Genomic DNA, 21,263 nt, shown 5'->3' with positions numbered 1-21,263 from the left:
AAGTTTATGTCTTCATTTTCTTCCTACTCATCCTTATACAATGTTGAGCGCTTGTTGTCAATTAATAATCAAAGAGTTGTAGTGGTGCTGCAGTTGTGGCATCAAAAAGGGACTCTTGAGCAGAAATTGAGGAATAGAATCGATATAAAAAAGATTTTGATACAATCACCGCTGACCCAGATGGAAACTCCATCAATGGAGAAAAAATAATGCGTACAAAATCTGGTGAAGAGGATAGAGACATAAGAAAAATTTCTCCATGAACTGAAGTTAAAGACTTGCATAAGTGGTGGAGCCTACTTATAGGAAGGGATGTCATCGCGAAAAAAGGTAGGTAAAAAAAATTTATATATATGTATATTATGTATTGACTTTCCTTAATTTTTTGGTATGTTTACTTTCATATATTTTGACACCTTATATATTTTGATACCCCTTAATAAAACTTTTGGCTAGCCAAGCTCGTATGTTGTTTGTTACCGGTTAAAAATTTTGATGGCCCTTCGATTGCACCCGCTAGCAATTCTCTATAACATAACTGTCCTAATTTTCAAATAATTATTTCCTTATTCTGCTGTTATGTTAAATATCTCACCAATGGCTTTTTCACTTTTAGTCCGCGTCAGAAACTATTTACATTCGTAAGCCGAAAAAATATATAAAATTTATATAATTTTTGTATATAACATATAGAATGTATAGATATACAAAACAATATATATTTTCTCGACTATTATTTTGAGAGAGGCTATACAATGTCATTTTCCCAAAAGTTTCCTGCAAGGTAGTCGTCTTCAAGCAAAACAAAATTTTTAAAAAAAAAAAAAGTGAAAGAAAAAATTGAATTAATTTTTTTTTGAATAGTGAACGCGCTGTGAAAAAAAATCGAAATCTTTATGTCTAAACCTTTTTTTTAACCGATTAAATCATAAGCCGCATCCTCAACTTCTGGACGAGTATGAGAGTTTGGTTCGACTGAGACGGATGACATACATTTTACCATGTCAGCTAAATGTGTATAATTGGTATACCTTTAAAGGAGTTTAGGTATTCAATAGGTACTTACCCAAGTTCAAGTGTCTAAGCGAAAATGTCAGACAAGTTTAACAGGCTGTGTATGTACAAGGCTGGTTCCGAGGCCTAAGCCACTAAGGGAATGGCTTTAGGCCCCCAAATTAGTGAGGCCTCGTTTTTTTAATAGTGAATTTTATATTTAATTTTTAAAAAAGTTATGAATGTTTTAAAAATAAAAATATATGATCTTTATGTAAAAAGTTGTTAAATAGTGATCATTTAGTAATTTATATTTTTTCATCACTATACTTTTTCTTTGTTCTCTAGTCTAATGGAGTATTAAAGTTTATATTTTGTACCCTCTTTTCTTTTTCATATTAAACTGTATATTCTCTCAATAATAACACAAAGAAGATTGAATGGATTAAATTGCACATACTTTTTATTCTTTCTCAAGTTTCTAAGTGTCAGATCAATGAATTATATTTTAATATTAAGTAATTCAACTTCTAGAATCATACTTTATTGTTTCAATATCTATTATCTTTTTTTTTTATTTGACATTTGTTGTTTTTACCTAATATAGTTATTGTTTTTATATTATACATTACTTCAAAATTTAAATTTGTCAACTAGAAAATACAGTATCAATAAAATTACTTAATCACACAATTAAAAAAAAGAAGAGAAAGATGGATTGAAACTAGTGACGGAGCTACATTACCCGATGCGGGTTCTGCCGAACCCAGTAACTTTTATTCATACCTTATGTTTTTCTTAAAAAATCTATTGAATATGTATAAATATATAACTTAGAACCCACCGAACCCATAAACTTCAAATTTTGGCTCCGGCTCTTATTAAAACGTTAATACAACCTCAACATGGAGCTCTTTAAATTAATGTTTCAAAAATAAAAGATTTAATAGATTGATTGTATAGTCAATTGATAAAGAATTATTAGAAAAAATTGATTATAAAAAAATTATTTATCACTTTGCATCTCAAACAAGTTAGGAAAATAGACTTTACATAAAAATATATATGATTCTTAAATGTAAGAAAAGACTTAAAGACTCTAAATAATGTTTGGCATTAGGCCCCCCAATGTATTAAGCCGCCCTTGCATATGTATTTGGCTAAAAGTAATTATATTCAAGAAGTCATGGATAATATGAATATCCATATTATTCGTCGGTTAACCCATTTTTTATCCGTATTAAATATGATTCGGATAGAATATTTTATCCAATTTTTGTATTACTTGTTTTCGACCCCCATATCCAACCCACCCTGCCTGTTTGCCACCCCTATATGTTAGATATTGCAATTGGTTTAGTTTGGGTTGAACTTTTGTTTTTTCTGGCAACCTCCCGTACTATGAATGATTAAACCTCGCAATCTCTTTTAACCTCACAATGGGAAGGATGTTCGATTGAATTACTTCCGTTGAAAATTACACTATGCAAATAAGGTAAAAGTATTTGTTTATACATATAATTGTTGAATCATTGACATAAATTAAGGAACCATCTTATGTAGCAGTAAAGGTTGTTTAAAAAATATTTTAGCTTGCAGGTTCAAATTTCAAATGTGATATGCTTTACCTTTTCCACTTATCAGAATTTCTAACTTCACCACCGTGCGACACCCAGTGTTCGCATACTACATGATGAAGACTTCAAATTAAAGAGTGTAGGGCAGAACAAGTTAGTAACATGCTGAATTTCCTATCGAAATTTCTCTTGATTTGCAAGGACCAGTTTAACTTCTTAAAAAAAAAAAAAAAAGACCATTTCTCGATTTGTGCGTGTCATCCTTACGCAGGAGTCATGCTAATCTTTTTTGTATCGTTCCAATTTTATCGGACGTCCTCGAAGGGACGGACCAGTTTAACTCATTTTGAAGCAATCAAAAACTATCGAAATCTGAACAAAAACAAAAACTAAACTACAATTAATTAATAGACAAGGATAAGATCACAAGTGAAATTAACTTCCCCTTTGGAAAAAAACAAAGGAAAATGAATGCTACATCTTAAGTACTACATATCTCGAAATTCTAAGTTAAGATGACTGAATGGAAAAGAAAGCACGTGCTAAGATTGATTGGGCAGTTGCAACTCAAGTAAACAACGTAACACCTTTAAAACCCTAGTGACTCCCATGAATCTAAGAGTAAGCTTGAGGTATTCCACTATTTTAACCAAGAGTTTATTGAAGGCAAATTTTAAAAGTCAAAACTTTGAAACAGTAGCCTTTCCATCAATCTAAGCACTAAATCAGAAACAAGTCAAACTTCTGATGTAACTAGCCAAGGGATTTTTCTCCATCAATTCATTCACAAGAAAAAATGTAATGAAATGTTAATTCATCATCTTAAAACCAAATATGTTACAATTATATATTTTAGAAATTTCAAGCATTAATGGAAGAATAAGCAAGTTGCATTTCCCTAAAACCCCTCTATATTTTCGGAATTTTTTTACTTTTTTTGGAATTAGTGTTTGGCCATGAAATTTTCAAATTTCGCTTGAAGTTGAATTTCTGAATTTATCGGAAATTTGAAAACTCCAAAAAGCTGTTTTTCAAAATTTTCACTTCAAATCACTCACAAAAAATCAAAAATACCTCCAAATTGTATTCATGTCCAAACACAACTCTAATTTTCAAATACGATTTTCATTTAAAAAAAAATTTCACTTTTTTTGGAATTTCACAATTCCTATGTCCAAACGCCCACGAAGATGTCCCTCTACCACCCCATTTCGTGTTATTTTTCTTCAACTCAATTAGAAGTGTTGTCTAAAAGATGGCAAGTATATAGTATTAACGTCATATTTTTGCCATTGCCAGAAAATTAAGTATAATTTGCACTATTGTATTAATGGTGTAAACTGTAAGTAAGTAGTACTCACCAAAAATCAGTTTATGAATATTCAAAGCAGAATGATGGGCAATAAAGAAAAAGTTGGAGGATTTTGGGTTCAGGAGATTCAGAAATTAATTAGAGTAAGTTACAAGAATGTCTTCATTAATCATGATTACCCCCTAAAAAACAAATTAAATGCGCAAAGTATTTACATAGGTAGGTAGGTTTTATGAGTACTGAGACTGTACAACTTGGAAACATAGGTTTCTTGAAGGAATGCACAAATTCCAAATCTGGCGACTTAAACTTTTTTCCTTAAAAGGAGGTTTCTTGAATGGAAACACAATTTCCAAATCTGATCAACACAACTTTTTCTATTTTTGTAGTCTTGAAAAAAAATACACAGGCTTGGTAGGGCAATCATAATAAATACGTACTAAATTGACAGTAACAAGACAATGGGGTGGTGGGGTAGGGTTTTTTGGGGGTGGGGTTAGGGGAGGGGTGTATGACTGACTAGTAAGTCTGACTTAGATTTTGCATCCCTTAACAAAACCAAACAAAAGCCAAGACAGTTGAAGAAAGAGCATATATTATTACTCATTGAAAAGGGAAAGCTGAAGCTCTAATTTCTCTTTTTCAAAATCCATCAAAGATCTCATACTCATAGATTTCATTGCTTTTGGTATTTCACGCTAAACTGTACAAAACAGATCAAACACTTTGCATTGGGATACGAAGTTAAACCCCTCAAACAATTAATTACTGATACGACTACCACTTAATAGTACTATAACAATGATAATATTATTAAAAAGACGTTTTATTATTTCTCTGATGTTTAATTAAAGAAGTACGTTAGACCAGGTGACACTTGGAATTTTAGACAAATCGGGTAAAATGGTTAATAAGAATACAAAAGAATATAGTTGCTGTGAACTTACAATGTTGATAATAGCTTTTGCACTGAGTTTCTTTCGTTTCTTCTATTTTAAGATGTTGAGTAGTAGAGTAAAGGAAGTTTATCTGCAACTTATTAACAACTGGAAACTAGCATTTATTTTACATTAATGGAAACAAATTCAAATATTTGACAGGATAATAATAAATAGTAGTAGATGATTCTTTATGTTTTGAATTCTGCACTACTCCGAAGTGATCTTGTAAAGTCTTATCTATAGCTTCGATGTTATATTCTATTTTCTTGTGGTTTTATATGAGAAATGAGAAACTTACGACAACATTTTCTTATTTAATATCCTATAGATGATGTAAAGATCTCAAAAAGCTTGACAAAGATTGTAACGTTCTTAAATTAGTTCTAGTCTATAAAATAAAACCCCTATGTTCATTTTGTTTGAACTTCTTCAGAGTAAAAGAATTAAATTTGCTAATTTCCGGTGTGAATTCAGACATAAATTCTTTAAGTTTTTTGAAATAAAATTGACATATTTAAAAATTACATACAAATTATTATAAGTCACAATAATTAATGATTTAAGATATTTTAAAATTCTTTGAAAAAATTATAGTAATAAAAAAAATCTTGTTTGACAAGATATTTGTACTGCGTATAAAAGCATCCCAAGCCTTTTTTTTTCAAAAAAGTTTGAGAAACATATATATTATTTATATATATTCTATACACATATAATATACATATATTATATATTTTTTGACAAGCAAATATAATTAATTTCAATCCATCTACCGATTTTGTATTTTGCCTAGAAAACTTTTGATTAGGTTGAAAGTCTGTATGTACCCAATTCATTTAGACTCAAATTTTTGGAAACCTTGGACAAACTATAATAATAAAGTCCATGTCTAAGTAACAGCTCTTCTTGTAGTTTAGCTTCTCTTCATTTATTGGTCTGTATGCAAATTTAATATCTTTGTCTTGACTCTATTATAAGGAAGCTGGAAGTTCCTTGGACACCTCCACCTCCAAAAAGGAGAAATAATACGACAAGCCTAAAGACCAGCCAAGACGAAACGATAAAGCAAATACTATGTGCAAAAGATAAAATTACCAATTAATAAGATTTATATCGCCAACATAATTATATTGCACCACTGTGAAACATTTTATTTGGCCAAAAATATGTCTTTAGTAAAACAGAAAATACAATGCTAACTAAAGCACAAACACTAAAGAGAAGAACGGAACTAAAAGAGAGTTTAAGCTATATATGCACGGTGTAAATGTACTATTAACACAATTAGGTCACTTATAGGATAATTAAAAATAAATAATTATAATAATCATTAATCGATAACCTAGTAAAAAAAAGTAAATAATCTGTTATTTTAAAGTTATAGTACACTGATAGATTAAAAACAATTACACTATTAATATATATAACTTAAATCCACATGGATATAACTACGAAATTTTTGGTTTTTAAGGTTGTGTACTTACTCAACTCCAACAAAGTGTCTGTTCACGTTAAGAACAGAGATTGTTAAGGATATAGTTGTTATTTGTATCGTAAACTCTCTTGAGTACTTTTAGTTTTCTTTAACTATTTGGTATTCAGAATCCACTAGTCCAACTAATTAATGCATATTCACATCATATAGGGCTTATTTAAAGGGAAACACTCCAGAATTTCTCTATTTCGATAACTCAAAGCTGAATCTTCTAGTTAAGAACGAAATCCATCGCACCTTTGTATTTTTAGTTTGAACTAATTAATTAAAAACTTATAACTTAGCTTCTTATTATAACCTTATCACTCAGATAATTGAGATTGCTCGTCCAAACTAGCTTTTAGTTAGTATATTAGTATGTCCGTATTTGTTAATAATAAAAAAAAGATCTAGCTCGAATACTGTCTTCTTTCTTCCTTGTGGTCTAGACCAACCCCTCAAGTAACAGAACTTTTCGTAGTTTGTCTTTTCTTTGTTTATGGCTATACAATTATTACAACTTAATTAGTCTTCCTCTTGATAATTTTCAACCACTAAACACGGTTGAGGTATTAAACAAAAACAAAATTAGACTTGTATGTATAGACAATATAAAAAATAATTAAATATTTAAATTACATATATAATAGCTATAATAAATATTAAACAATTGATAACTTGATAAAAACCGTAGTAATAATTAATATGCTACAAAGGTTAACTTGCACCGTTAATAACCTTTATGCCCTTCCAGGATAGGGGTAAGGTTGTATATATTTTATCCTCCTCATACTCCACTTGTGAAAATTTATTGAGTTTGTTATCGTTGTTTACACTATTCAAAAATATAACTTAAATCCACGGGGAAATTAATAAGAAGGCTAAAGAACCAGATAAAGGAAGATCAAATTCCCTATAAAAGAAGATAAAATCACAATATCTTGTCTCTTTATTTGTGTGTGTGTGTTGTCTGGTTGTCTGTTGAACTGCAGTCTGCTGATTGTCCTTCCTTCCTCGGCCAATTGACAAGAAAGCACTGAAATGATAGATGTATCCATCAAAACATGACTTCCACTTCTCCTTTTCTCTCTGCAATTTTTATTTTACAAAATAAATAAAATAATGATACAATGGAAAAAAGGCTGCAACTTTCCTATATAAACACTTGTTTCCCTCTCCCAAAACAAACCAAGAACCCGAAAGACAAACAGAGAAGCCAAAAAGAGACTACTCTTCTAGTTTTGTTTAGTTTTCTGCCAAGATCTCATATCTCTTTCCTCATTTTCTTCCTCTTTAGTGAAACTCTATCTCCTTATTATAACATCCACTGAATTTGAGAAAGAAAAACAAACCCCTAGTTCTTGATTGTTAGCTAAAATTCTAACCTTAACTTTCCCTTTACACTATAGTCTCTCTTAGCACCAAACTTGAAGGCAAAATTCAGAATCTCTTTTAGTACATTAGCTTCAATTATAGTCAACTTTTTTCCTACAGTACAAAAGAAAAAAAATGGAAGCTTTTCATGCCCCTATTAGCTTTCACTTTCCCTATGCTTTTCCTATCCCAACACCAACAACAAATTTTCTTGGAACTACACCAAATCCATCAATTAATGGTAGCCCTTGGATGGATACTAGAATTTGGAGCAGACTTCCACATAGGCTAATTGATAGGATCATTGCTTTTCTTCCACCACCTGCTTTCTTTAGAGCTAGAGCTGTTTGTAAAAGATTTTATGCCCTTCTCTATTCTAGCACTTTTCTTGAATTGTACCTCCAAGTTTCTCCTCGGCGCCATTGGTTCATATTCTTCAGGCAAAAAATCCCAAGAAACAATATTTACAAGAACAATAGTAATGCTTCTGGTACCTCTGATCATAGAGTTGAAGGTTACCTCTTTGATCCTGATAATCTTTCTTGGTTTAGGCTTTCTTTTGCTTTAATCCCACAAGGTTTTTCTCCTGTTTCCTCTTCTGGTGGACTAATTTGCTTTGTTTCTGATGAAGCTGGATCCAAAAATATCCTTTTGTGTAATCCTCTTGTGGGATCTATGATTCCATTGCCACCAACTTTAAGGCCTAGGTTATTCCCTTCTATTGGTTTAACTATAACTAACTCATCAATTGATTTAGCTGTGGCTGGAGATGATTTAATATCTCCTTATGCTGTTAAGAATTTAACCACTGAATCATTTCACATTGATGGGAATGGATTTTATTCAATATGGGGTACAACTTCTTCACTTCCAAGATTATGTAGCTTTGAATCAGGGAAAATGGTGCATGTTGAGGGCAGATTTTATTGCATGAATTTCAGCCCTTTTAGTGTACTTTCCTATGACGTTGCTACAAACAATTGGTGCAAAATTCAAGCGCCCATGCGACGATTTCTACGTTCGCCTTGCTTAGTAGAGGGAAATGGGAGGCTTGTTTTAGTTGCAGCTGTTGAGAAAAGCAAACTGAATGTGCCAAGAAGTTTAAGGCTATGGGCATTGCAAGATTGTGGGACAATGTGGGTTGAAATTGAGAGAATGCCACAACAACTCTATGTTCAATTTGCAGAAGTGGAAAATGGTCAAGGGTTTAACTGTGTTGGACATGGACAATTTGTGGTCATAATTATAAAGAATTCAGATAAGGCATTGCTGTTTGATTTTTGCAAGAAGAGGTGGCTTTGGATTCCTCCTTGTCCATTTGTGGGAAATAATAATTTGGATTATGGTGCTAGTAATTATAGATCAGAATTTGGAGGGGAATTGCAGGGATTTGGTTATGATCCTAGACTTGCTGCTCCTATTAGTGCACTTCTTGATCAGTTGACATTGCCCTTTCAGTCTTTCAACTGATTGTTAAACTGTTTCAAGTGGAGTAGCAGTATTAGTACTATGAATAGTAGTATGTTTTTTGGTTATTTTATTTTGTGTTTTAATTTTAGTAACTACTCCTTCTGTTATATATAACTAAGAAGTTTGTACTCTTAATTACTCTTGGCTTATTATGAGTTTTTGGATTGATTAGTTGTTTTCTTCTCAACTGACAAGTTTAACTTTGAGGTCGACCTTTAATATTTTTTGTGTGTATGTGGTGGTTGTTATTAATCCAAGAGTTTTCTTGCATGATTTCAAATTATCTTCTAAATGATAGTAATAATTTTCCATTTAAGCTAACAGGCCAGTAGATTTTGATTTTTAATTACAACTTATAAAAAGATAATTTGTTCCTTTCTCTAGTAAAAGAGTGAGTTTACTTAGCTATAAGAGTTCAGCAACACTAACAAACTCTACTCACTTAGGTATTTCTTTTTTCTTGAACCCTTTTTTTCATAATTCCTTTTTATAGTAAATACAAACTACTTAATAATGAGATAATTAAATCAACAATGTATAGAAGATAAACTAGCTGCCTAAGGACGACTTCGACAAGGATCTCTCATCATTTTTCTATTTACAGTGGTTTTATTTAATCATCTTTGAAATAACTTAAAAAGTGCACTCGCAATTTTTCATGTATGTAATAGTAGTAAATAGTATATAAGAACAATAATAAGGTTTAGAAAATCTCATACCACGTCGTAGAAGAATCTTCTGCAGAGACGTATTTCTTTTTTTCTTGCCCACACTAACCTCTTCGCTATACGATAAATAATTTCAATCTTATAACTGAAACAAATTAATTACATGAAAATAAGCTTCTGATTGATTAGTTCTTCATATAAATGATATCATAAGTGCTGAGGACTGCTAATTACTATGATTGCTTGCTAAATGTAAAAAACGGAATTCATACTCGTTTACTGAATACCCTAATGCTCCAAAAGTATATCTTTTGTTCTGACATTTATTTATCTCTTCACCTAACTAGTTTCGATCATTCCTAGGTTGGTCCATATAAATCTTGGAAATTGGTAGTAATACTGTATTTGTAGGACGACAAATAATTTCATTACAACACTAAAGTAGGCTGAAGAATCTACGTTGGAAATAGAGGCTAGCTAATAAGACATTTTCTTTCCAAAATATGAAACTGCAACTACCTTCACTATATTTCTAATTTGGCTAAAAGACATTTTATTATTGATTTTAAGAAGTATACAATTATATTTATAGTTTTTAATTCAAGTGGAGCATTCCCCCTTAACAAAAATACGATTATTAAGTGCGCAATGAGGTCAAACTCATGATAGGCAAGAAATCACGTGCACATGGTTTAGCAGTTTACTATGCTCTGTGATTCAGGTTCTTTTTTAGAAGGATTAGATTTGCTGCGAACACGACACAATTCATGAAAATATTGGGAGTTTTTTTACCAAAACAATTGTGTGGGACATGGAATAATGCTAAGGAAAAAAAGCCTCAAATGAGTCTACCGATCTGCTAAGACAATAATCCCTCCTTTTTATAAAAAGTGTTAGCATATCCATTACAAAAATCATGTAATAACGTTATATTTCACTAAATTACCTACATCTATTCCTTAAATCAGTAAGTCAAGATTATATACCTTCTTGGAGAAATATAATAAAATAATTATGTCTACTTGATTCTCTAAAGTAACAAATATTTTGTGGATCAATTTATTTTATTAAGTGACAGATAAGAAGGACCGGAGGGAGTATTTATTAAGTCAAAATGATAAAAACTTTTTTTTCCATTACAATATAAGTAATAATATCTCATAAAAGAATAAACTTTTCTTCTTTTTGGTCCCAAAGTTGTCGCCCCTCAATCAATCCTACACTATATGGAAGAAATACCAGTACAAATGTAAATATGGCTATTTTCACCATTACCATGTAAGCATCACCATGTTTGCCTAGTAACAAAAGGTATCGTAACTAATTTCGATTAGGTAAAGTCTAATAGCTTGTTGGACAAACTTCTAAAATTAGCTTATTTTGAGAAGTACTTTTCAAAAAAGTATTTTTGGTGATTACCCCTGTACTTTCGAAAATGGTCTAAAAATACCTCTCGTTATACTATTGGGCTATATATACCATTCCCGTCATACTTTGGAACAAATATACCCTTATTTTGGATGGAGTGTCACGTGTCAGCACCAGATGAAAACGACTCATTTCTTTTTTTACCCGATCCGTTTTTAAAAACCCACCACCCGACCCGTTTTAAAATTCAGTTTTTTTAAAGCATATATTTTGTAAATTAAAATTTTTTTTTGTAAAAACTGGAAAAAAAAATGCAAAATATATATTTTTAAGTCTTTTTAATTTTTTTAAAGTATTTTTTTTGTAAAAACTGAAGAAAAAAAATGCTTTAAAAACTGAAAAATATATATTCTGTAAAAATTGAAAAAAAAGGAATCTGCAAAATATATATTTTTAAGTCTTTTCAATTTTTTTAAAGTATTCTTTTTGTAAAAACTGAAAAAAAAATATTTTTAAAAAAAATTGGAAAAAAAAAAGACTCTCCTAAAGCAGTGGACAACATATGCATTAATAAAAAAATAAAAATCTTTTTCAAAATCTTTTTCTTTCAGTTTTTACAAAAAAAATACTTTTTCTTTCAGTTTTTACAAAAAAAATACTTTAAAAAACTGAAAAATATATATTTTGAAAATTTTTTTTTTTTCAGTTTTTACATAATATATATTTTTCAGTTTTTAAAGCATTTTTTAAAAAAAAATTATTTTTTTCAGTTTTTACAAAAAGAATACTTTAAAAAAACTGAAAAGACTTAAAAATATATATTTTGCAAATTCCTTTTTTTTCAGTTTTTACAACAAAAAAAAATCAGTTTTTACAAAATATATGCTTTAAAAAAATTAAATTTTAAAACGGGTCGGGTGGTGAGTTTTTTAAAAAGGATCGGATAAACAAAAAGAAATGGGTCATTTTCATCTGGTGATGACACGTGGCACTCCATCCAAAATAAGGGTATATTTATTCCAAAGTATGACGGGAAGGGTATATATAGCCTAATAGTATAACGAGAGATATTTTTAGACCATTTTCAAAAGTACAGGGGTATATTTGGCCCTTTGCCGTAAGCAGTTTGTGTTTGACTAATTAATTTAAAAAGCACTTTTGAAAAATAATTAGTGTTTGACCAAGCTTTTAAAAACTACTTCTAAATATATTATTCTCAAAAGTGCTTTTGGAGAGATACTTTTTTCTGCTTCTTCTCAATGGTACTTTTTTTCCTTCTAAAAGCTTGGCCAAACACCTCAATTTTTTGGAAAAAAACACTTTTGGCCCAAAAAAACTTGGCCAAACAGGCTATAAATAATTGGGGTAAGAACAGAAAGTACAGAGGTGAATATGAAACAATTGAAGGATTTCAAATATATTGTAAGAATTTTGAACAGAAAGTACATAGCTCAGCTAAGGAAATAGAACTTTAAGGCTCAAATTTATTAATGCAATTGAACTAACAGGACACCCAATCTTACTCTAGTGGAAAGAGTATTGTACCCTAAATCCAACACGAATACAATGCCTAAATTTTGTCCTTAAATCTATGGCAAAAGAATATGAATGTATTCAAATAAAAGGAAATTGAACTTCTCCATATTTTGTATCAGAAAAACATAATTTTAGATTTACTGATATGCTTTGGTAGATTGTTGTGTCAACTCGCAATTGCTTTGGTAAAAGGACAAAAAACTGGAGACCTCTATATATACATGCAAAACAAGGACATGGCCTTTGATCTCATGATTTCACTCTAACCATAAGAACTAGATGGACGTTTCTCTTGAATATCGATCTTAACTCTTCATTTGCCTCGATACCTATTCTCCTGCACAAAATTAACAGATATACAACGTTATAGCAATACAACTTTGCCCAAGCGAGATCATTCATGTTAAACGGCACTTTGCCAAAACAAAAATAAAAGCTATGCTTTCTATAAGCAATAAGACATTGTGCAGCCAATCATGTTCTCTATTTTTGGCCCAGATATTAAGCAGAGAAGTCATCCACAGCTACTTCATGTTTTTAGTATTAATGAAATAGTTGGGAAACTTTCTCTGAAAGAACATTACCCTATTTTGGAACCATTCTTTCCTACGAGAATCTTGCGTTGGCTTATCTTGTGTGTGATCAAATGCTGTTCAATTCTTAGGGAACCATCACGTAACTCCTTCCAGTCCATCAGGCGATGTTCAATGCCATACGGAATTTCCTATATAAACAAATTAGCAGGTCATTTTCATGCTTATCTTTGTCTCCCTGCTGGTCAAAGAAAGCACATCCTGTTAAGTGTACAAACAAGACAATGGAATACCTGATGTATGTAATGTAGCAACTTTTCCCTGACAACTTCCATTGAAATATTCTTCATAACTTCTTCACTCATGACAAGTGGATCTTCATCCCATGGTCTTTTCACTGCCTAATCATAACAAACAACACGGAATACGAATTAGGCACTAAGAAGACAGATTATGAGACTACGCATCCAGTTTCATCACTGAAAGGAGATGAATGCATTAACAGAGAGGTCAAAGCAAACAATAGAGCAAAGAAAAGAACCTCTTAACTTCACACATGTACAATAACATATATGAGAAACAACAAAGCAACCCTAGCTATGCACCCTCTTTACAGAATAGTGCCTGCAGTAAAGAGGGGAGAAAAGAGTGTGTGTGTTTTTTTGGGGGGGATCGACATGATGATGAGGCTGACAAGTAAACCAACTGGAGTTCACTAATGCAATGCGCTTTAATATATAGCAAGACGTGTACTGCCCTGCACAAAACCAAAGTAGGCATCTAAACTCACAAGCTCAAAGTAGAAAAAACTTGATCACGCTACAGATGCCACAACATAATGGCATCCACACTCGTCAAAAAAGTAGAATATGATGTATTAGGTTCAGGTTTAATGGAAGTATATAACCATATAATCTGGGAATTTCTAATCTCTTTTTTCCCCAAGAGATTAGAGATATTGAACTCCTTGCTCATGTCAAGGCGTTCACGCCTTACAAGGTATGCAGCCTTTCAGCGCTCATAGAGGCTCCAGTACATGCCATGCACACAAGACCTCCCAAAACGACAACATTACCCAAATTCCACCATTAAAAGCAAAAGGATCACCTTCAATAAAATAATTAATCATCAGCATCTCTTTGGGAGCTGGAGGGCTGGGAGGGAAGATTGGCATCTCAAGAAACATTTTTCTGAACATATTAATTTTCCAATATTTGAACAGGGGATATCTCATTGAAAAGAGAGAGAGGAAGAGAGAGAGAGAGAGAGAGATTTTGGGGTGGGAGGGTAGGGTATTAAATGTTATGGAAGTTCATCATTTGAAATTTTTCATGTTGCATTCTCTTTAATCAAGACGTAGATAAAGAAAACTTCTAAAATCAAATCACAAGGAAGCAAAAGCCACAACCACAATAGACTTGTATACTTAACCAGCTCAAATGCCTAGAATGCACCATTTACTAACATACAGAAAGGTAACCCCCCCCCCCCAAACACACACACAGCCTCATACATAAAACATGCCTGCTCCGTCAAGTATTGTGTTAGATCTTTCACTCCAGCTCCCTTTAGTCCCGATATCGTAAAACACCTACAAATGGGAGATCAAGAAAGCACACACCATATTGAGCTTTAATCTCAATTAAATTGAATAAGGGATAGTGAAATACCACAGTATGAGAAGTAAAAGGTTACCTCTCATATCCAGGAAGGTCTTTGAATTCCTCAGCAACTTTCAATATATCTTTCTTCTTCTCGATAAGGTCAACTTTATTGATACACAGTAAACGTTTCTGGTTTGGGTTAACCTCAGAACCCATTCTCTCAATCAACCTCACAACTCTGGAATCAGGCCTATACATTTGTATAGTAAAATGTTACGGAAACATCTATTTCAACGAATTAGACTAAAGAAATCATTCATGCAAAGTTCTGATGAATCTACTCAGTGCTATAGATACATTCATATATACACCGTTCACTCCACTCTAAACATTTTTTTTCCTCGATAAGTTCACTTTAACATGGAAACCTATACCTACATTTACTGCACAAAGCTACTTAAGGTGATCCAGGCACAAGAAATTCCAAAGCCTCTCATTTGGGTTAAAGGATCCAGAAATTTACAGTTCACACCACAATCTCAATATTTGGAGCTCTGTTAGCATATATACATATACGAAGATAGGAAAACCTGACACTTCCCAAGCACAAAGCTATAGAGAATAATTTCATAACTCTAGATTGGTGTTTGCAAGTTAAAAATTATATTTCCAAATACAAAAGGGAAAGAAAGATTACATAGACATAAATGCCACCCCAACTTGAGAAATTAGAGAGACATTTGGAAAATAACACATCGTCTTTGACTACACAGAAGAAAGGAAACCCACTCTATCTGTCACATATTCTACAAATAACCAAAATGGAAGTTCTCACATTTCTATCTCAGCAACAATCTTGGAAGGTCTCACATTTCTATCTCAAGTGGCAGCCTGCTCTTTAAAAGCGAGAAGTTTATCTAGGTTTATAACACGCGACTTGAACCCATGTTTTTGCATAGGGAGACAAGCTTCCCCTTGAACAAAAACCAAAATAACTTTGGTCAAAATGGGCCCAGAAGTCAAATTTGACAAGACTTTTACTTGGACCATAAGATTACTTCAACAATCATCTTGATCCTAAACATGATTTTTGGATATAAAAACCTTGACCAGCATATAAGAACTTTATCCGAGTCAAATTTCACTTCAGAGTTGCTCAAAGACCGTTAAAAAACTTAAAGTAACAAAATTCACCGAAATTGGTTCACTGACCCTCAAAAAACTTAAAGTGCTGAAACATTTGGAATGGGAACGTAGTTTCCTTCCATCAGCTGTGGAAAACAATGGTATCACATCATTGATGTATTTCAATCTGATTTTCATTTCTGGAACTCGGATCTCACCTCTATGAAGCAATTATACAGCCTTCTACCTCTCAAAATTTCCAAAGCAAAATTATCCGTGCCATCACCTTTTCACCTCAACAATCACAAGTACATTTGTTCCACTTAGTTTGTTTTATTGAATAATTTTTATTGTAGTCTGCGGCCCAACTTGTGCACACCTTGACTAATCCACCCGGTACCTGCTACCTTCCACCAGTAATTGCACTGGTAGCTCTGCCCACTAAGAAATCACCTAGAGTTATTATTTGTCTTTTTTGGGATTTGAACCCTTGTCTACCAGAGCCTTTGCCACTTTATTGACCACTATGCCAGAGTGCATGTAGAGTTGTTCAAGCAGTTTAACTTATCAGGACATAAATCTCCAGCCTTAGTCAAGGATTTACAGTGTTACAATTTTGTTAAACAAACTATCTGTTAAACACCAATGATTTTAGTAAACCTAAACTATAATTTCAGTGGTTCATTATTATTGGAGATCTATCCCTTGAAATTTCATGTCTCAATGAGAATCTTCTTTCAGAAGCTATAATCCAATAACATATATGTTTAGTTCATATTGGTAAATCCTTCTGAATGATTTAAGAAATGCTTTTAAATGGAAATCTGCAATGACAAATCTTTGCATGCAACTCCTAAATGACTTCTGTTTCATTAATAAAAATCTTATTTACAGAGGGAAAAAATATGCGAGGAAAAAAGCCCCATTTGTTGGAGCATGTCAGATGATGTGCATCATCATCAAGAAATTCTACTCTCTCTGCATCCAAGGGTGTGGCCTAGTGGTCAATGAAGTGGGTGAGAACCATGAGGTCTCAGGTTCAAATCCCAGCGGAGGCAAATACTAGGTGATTTCTTCCCATCTATCCAAGCCTTGGTGGATAGAGTTACCTGGTGCCTGTTGCTGGTGGGAGGTGGCAGGTATCCCGTGAAATTAGTCGAGGTGCGCGCAAGCTGGCCCGGACACCACGGTTATCAAAAAAAAAAAAGAAATTCTACTCTCTCCACCCTATATTATGTGACAACATTTAGCTCTGCACCAAATTTAAAATGTCAATTGACTTGCACCTTATATTGGTATTGGTGAATGCAACATTATGCAGGGAACTGTTTGCTTTATTACTGGTCAAAAAAGTGATTGAAAATTTATATGGGCTAATGCACCAATCAGAGAGGTATCTAGACCAAAGATACAAGCCAATAAGTGTGCATCTTTAGGGTAAGGACTGCCAGTATTGAACAACATCTCCATTTCATTAAAGAAATGGAAAACCAAATCTACCTTTTTCTTCGAACTCGGGCTAACGAATGAAAATCTGAAGATTAGAAATAAACATATCAATACTAAACAAGTAAAGCACATTTTGCCATAATTTTTTTCCTTCCATTAGTAACTTATTTCTCACAGGTAATTATTGATAAAAGATATGCATATAAAATATCATGAGATGGAGCATATAGTTATTACAATAAATATAGAAGATGGAGTTTTGGGGTCAAGTAAAGAAGAAAAACTAACTTGGTAAGATGCCTATGAGCATCAAATATGACAATCAGTACATCATATAGATTAATAGACCTCCATGCACTTTCAATACGTGCTTTCATGTCCTTGTAGGGAAATCCACTTTTCTTTAGCATAAGCCCAGGAGTATCAAAGAAACACTGTAAAAGAATCCATCAAATATGTAGCAATCCCTAAAAAGGCCTTGACATCTAAGAAAAGGATTACTCCAGAAAATATAACTCCTTTTTTTCTCAATATTTTAGATGCACAAAATATACTTCAACCTGCAAGATTAGCACATGAGGTCCGACATTTTTCACCATTAGTCATACTTTGCAGTTTGCTTCTTTCCTCTTTTGTGCAAGGCTTCTCTTTAAATAAATAAAAGTTGTTCAAAAAGGAAAAATAAATAAAAAGTTCTGTAAATAAGACATTTGATGTACAATCATTTCTCCCAAAAAAAAAGGACGTTCGATGTAACTGTAAGAGTAAATATTCCCTTTTCAAAAAGAATGATGGCCGAATCAAGCTTGTGTCAGCTTAATCAAATTATTGACATTTATTAATCCTAAGAAACTGAGATTGTAATCTTACTCCAAGAAAAATACTTTTTCGTTCAATTAGTGAGTTAATTTCACGTGTGGTTACTGAACTTTACCCTCGTAAAGTCACATTATCTTTTTGTCACATCAAAGTAACTAAACTTTACTCACTATAACAATAAAATCTCAAAACTGTTTCTAGTGAATTATGTGTGAATTGCTTAGAAAATACAAATGAATGGAACGTTAAATTTCCAAAACCAAGTAATCATTTCTTTTTAAATATTTGATTACTTGTCTTTTGTTTTAAATATGGGTAGTCAAACTTTTACAAGGTGAGTTTTTTTCTTCAGTCATTGCATTTTCTAAGTCGAAAATTTGACCTTTCGGTCATTTGTATTTGTGAGCCGAAAATTTGACTTTCCGGTCATTAGTATTTCTGAGAGATTCACACACGGTTCAGTTACTTTAATGTGACAAAGAATAGTTATGTGACTTCAGTGTCATAGGGGGGTAAAATTTAGTCACCAAAATGTGACAAAAAATGGTTTAACAACTTTATATATGGTCATGTTGGAGACTAAAGTTCATTTTGGCAAATAGACGCATCTCAAGCTAAGTAAAAGAACGAAGGTCAACAACCAGAGAAAAAGAGAGAAACTGAAACCTAGTAATTCTAAGTACACTTACGATTTGTGTCTTTCCTTTAGTCATCACACCTAAGACTTCATGAATAGTGGTATTCGTCTTCCGTGATACAGCAGAAACTTTGGTCCCAACCTACAGAAAGAAAAAGAGGTAAGACAGACAACAACCATATAGCAAAAAGACTACTGCAGGGATTAGTTGCCAATAAGAACATAATAACATTCTGTTTGGGGTAAAATAAGAGCTATAACAGTTTCATAGGGCATACTCTATCGCGAACACAACAGCAACAAAGCCTCAATCTCATACTAGTTGAGGTTTTTATTCAAAAATTATATGTTCAGCAACAGAACAAGGTAAAAGTACTTAAGCATATGATTGTCCTAATCAGCATTGACCACCAATATTCGCAAATTAGTCATCACTATACTCATATAACCAACAACGAAGATAAAGCATGGAAATTTATCAAGATGAGTCGCCGAACTATGCACTTGAAAATCCTAATTGTATGATAAACAAATTTATATATTTTCAGCAACAGAACAAGCAAAAAGTTGTTAAGCATATGATTGCCCTAATCAGCAATTACCACTAATACTCGCAAATTAGTCATCACTATACTCGTATAACCGACAGCAACAATAAAGCATGGAAATTTATCAAGAAGAGTCATCGAACCATGTGCTTGAAAAACCTCATTGTATGTACAAAATTTTATATACTTAGGAAGACAAAATAATCTAAAAGTACCAAAGCACGTCATTTGCCCTAATCAGCATTAACCACCAATATATCATTCAGCAGGAAAGCCTTGTGCTTTTTCTAGCTTTCAATAGGTTTCTTTCTTCTTTGAATTAGCTTGGATCTCCATTGAAATAAGGAAAGCAGAATGAAAACTCTAAGCCTGCATCTTCATATATCTAACATTTTAGCTAACATTGGCAAATTAGTCATCACTATACTCGTATAACCAACAACACCAATAATTATAAAGCACAGGAATTTATACAGAAAAGACGTCGAACCATGTAATTGGTCAATGAAGATTTGCCAGCATTAGGAGCTCCAATAATTCCAACACTCAATGACATTTGATCTTCCTCCTTCACCACCTCATCATCCCCTTTATCTTCTTCATCTCCCTTTTCATCAAGTGCAGCTTCTAGAAGACTCCTAGCCAATAAAGCAGCTCTTCTTCTCTTCTCCTCTTCTTTAATCAAGATTCTTGTACTCTTAATCGCTGATGGGTCTTTTTCACCAAAGACTTTATCTTTCACTCTTTCCCTATACTTCTCGTCCCAAGTGGAGCTGCTGCTTACACTGTTTTCTGAATTAACATCATTGTTTAATCCAACACCCACATCGTATTGAGAACTGTCAAAGACTGAGGATGATGACGTGTCATCTTCTTCAGGGGAAGAAAGACCAGTGCTTGTTGGGTGGTCTTCTTGAGGTTGGGCTGAGTAAAGGCGACGAAAAATGGTTGAATTGAAACGGGTTTTGCTTGGATTTGAAGAGTTCAATGTCCTAAAAAATCTTAAGGCTTTCATGTCAAGAACTTCAACTTGAGCTTATGCAAAATCCTAATGCAAACCAATTCGGAAAAAGCATGCAGCCAGATTTTGTTTTTGCTTTGTATTGGTGTAGAGAAGGAGATGGTGCGGGGGGTTGGGGGGGGGGGGGGGGGGGGTTGCAAAGGGTGTTGAACTGTGAAATGGACAAAAGGAGGTTTTGAGGGTTTTAGAAATGGAAGAGAAGGGATAAATGGGGATTTGTTTGTCATTATGAAATTGTTCGAATTTGGGCTTATGAGCATTGAATTTGTATTTGGGCCAGTATATACATGTGGTTTATAGTATAAGCCCAATACTGGACTTTGGTTAGATTTCTGTCCGTTGATTTCCAACATATTTGCAATGGCTCAATGGCATGTTCTTAATTATTTATGAAAGTTTTTAGTACTAAAGATTAATAAAAATATCTAAATGTTAGTTGAAACAAGTAATATGAAGCTTAAAGTCTAGATAGTACGAAGGAAAATGACTTTCGTCCATGAGAAAAGTAAGTTATTATGAAAATTCTGTTAACCAAACACCAGAAAATGACTTTTTCATAAAAAATATTCTCTCGAAAAATGACTTTTATCGTATTAAACACACCCGGAAGGGATAACTTTGGTTCCCGATCTACTTTCTCCATGCACTAGCTCTCCCTAAAATGATTCCAAAGAAAATCACTATGTTGGCTAATATATGAATTCATACTCTTATGGGATAAGAGTGTTGCAAAATACGTTTGTTAATTTCAAAATTGTCATTTTGGTTGCTACCTTGCTCCTCTAACTATTACGGGTATATATATTTTAACTCC

General features: G+C 32.6%; 2 protein-coding genes and 1 non-coding gene across 3 annotated transcripts; 1 reads left to right on the top strand and 2 right to left on the bottom strand.

Annotated features, from left to right (window-relative positions):
* Nucleotides 1-2,795: 2,795 nt before the first annotated feature.
* LOC117280282 (U6 spliceosomal RNA) lies at nucleotides 2,796-2,898 on the bottom strand. The gene has a single exon (XR_004510785.1). It is a non-coding gene; the product is annotated as a U6 spliceosomal RNA (small nuclear RNA).
* Nucleotides 2,899-7,268: 4,370 nt separating this feature from the next.
* LOC104111166 (protein UNUSUAL FLORAL ORGANS) lies at nucleotides 7,269-9,265 on the top strand. Its single transcript, XM_009620805.4, has one exon. It carries the CDS (start codon nucleotides 7,807-7,809, stop codon nucleotides 9,139-9,141), a length of 1,335 nt encoding a protein of 444 aa, XP_009619100.1. The 5' UTR covers nucleotides 7,269-7,806; the 3' UTR covers nucleotides 9,142-9,265.
* Nucleotides 9,266-12,564: 3,299 nt separating this feature from the next.
* LOC104111165 (GTP-binding protein ERG) lies at nucleotides 12,565-20,576 on the bottom strand. The gene is made up of 8 exons (XM_070196010.1): nucleotides 19,919-20,576; nucleotides 18,933-19,022; nucleotides 17,713-17,858; nucleotides 14,942-15,100; nucleotides 14,767-14,837; nucleotides 13,540-13,643; nucleotides 13,298-13,437; nucleotides 12,565-13,050 (listed from the first exon to the last, which is right to left on the bottom strand). The coding sequence occupies exons 1-8, from the start codon at nucleotides 20,441-20,443 to the stop codon at nucleotides 12,963-12,965; spliced, it is 1,323 nt and encodes a 440-aa protein (XP_070052111.1). The 5' UTR covers nucleotides 20,444-20,576; the 3' UTR covers nucleotides 12,565-12,962.
* Between the last annotated feature and the right edge of the window lie 687 nt (nucleotides 20,577-21,263).

Source organism: Nicotiana tomentosiformis, chromosome 2 (assembly GCF_000390325.3).
Source record: "Nicotiana tomentosiformis chromosome 2, ASM39032v3, whole genome shotgun sequence".
Classification (NCBI taxonomy): Eukaryota; Viridiplantae; Streptophyta; class Magnoliopsida; order Solanales; family Solanaceae; genus Nicotiana; species Nicotiana tomentosiformis.
Note: the sequence above shows the minus strand (reverse complement) of the source record. Positions and strands in the feature narration are given on the sequence as shown.

Bases quoted from the DNA above. Each gene is read 5' to 3' on its own strand.
- LOC104111166 (XM_009620805.4), top strand. From the start codon at position 7,807: ATGGAAGCTTTTCATGCCCCTATTAGCTTTCACTTTCCCTATGCTTTT.
- LOC104111165 (XM_070196010.1), bottom strand. From the start codon at position 20,443: ATGAAAGCCTTAAGATTTTTTAGGACATTGAACTCTTCAAATCCAAGC. The intron at 17,859-18,932 runs GTAAGTGTACTT...ATTCTTTTACAG, and splicing joins CTAAAGGAAAGACACAAATC to TGTTTCTTTGATACTCCTGG. The intron at 13,644-14,766 runs GTTTTATGTATG...ATGATTAGGCAG, and splicing joins ATACTTGACGGAGCAGGCAT to TGAAAAGACCATGGGATGAA.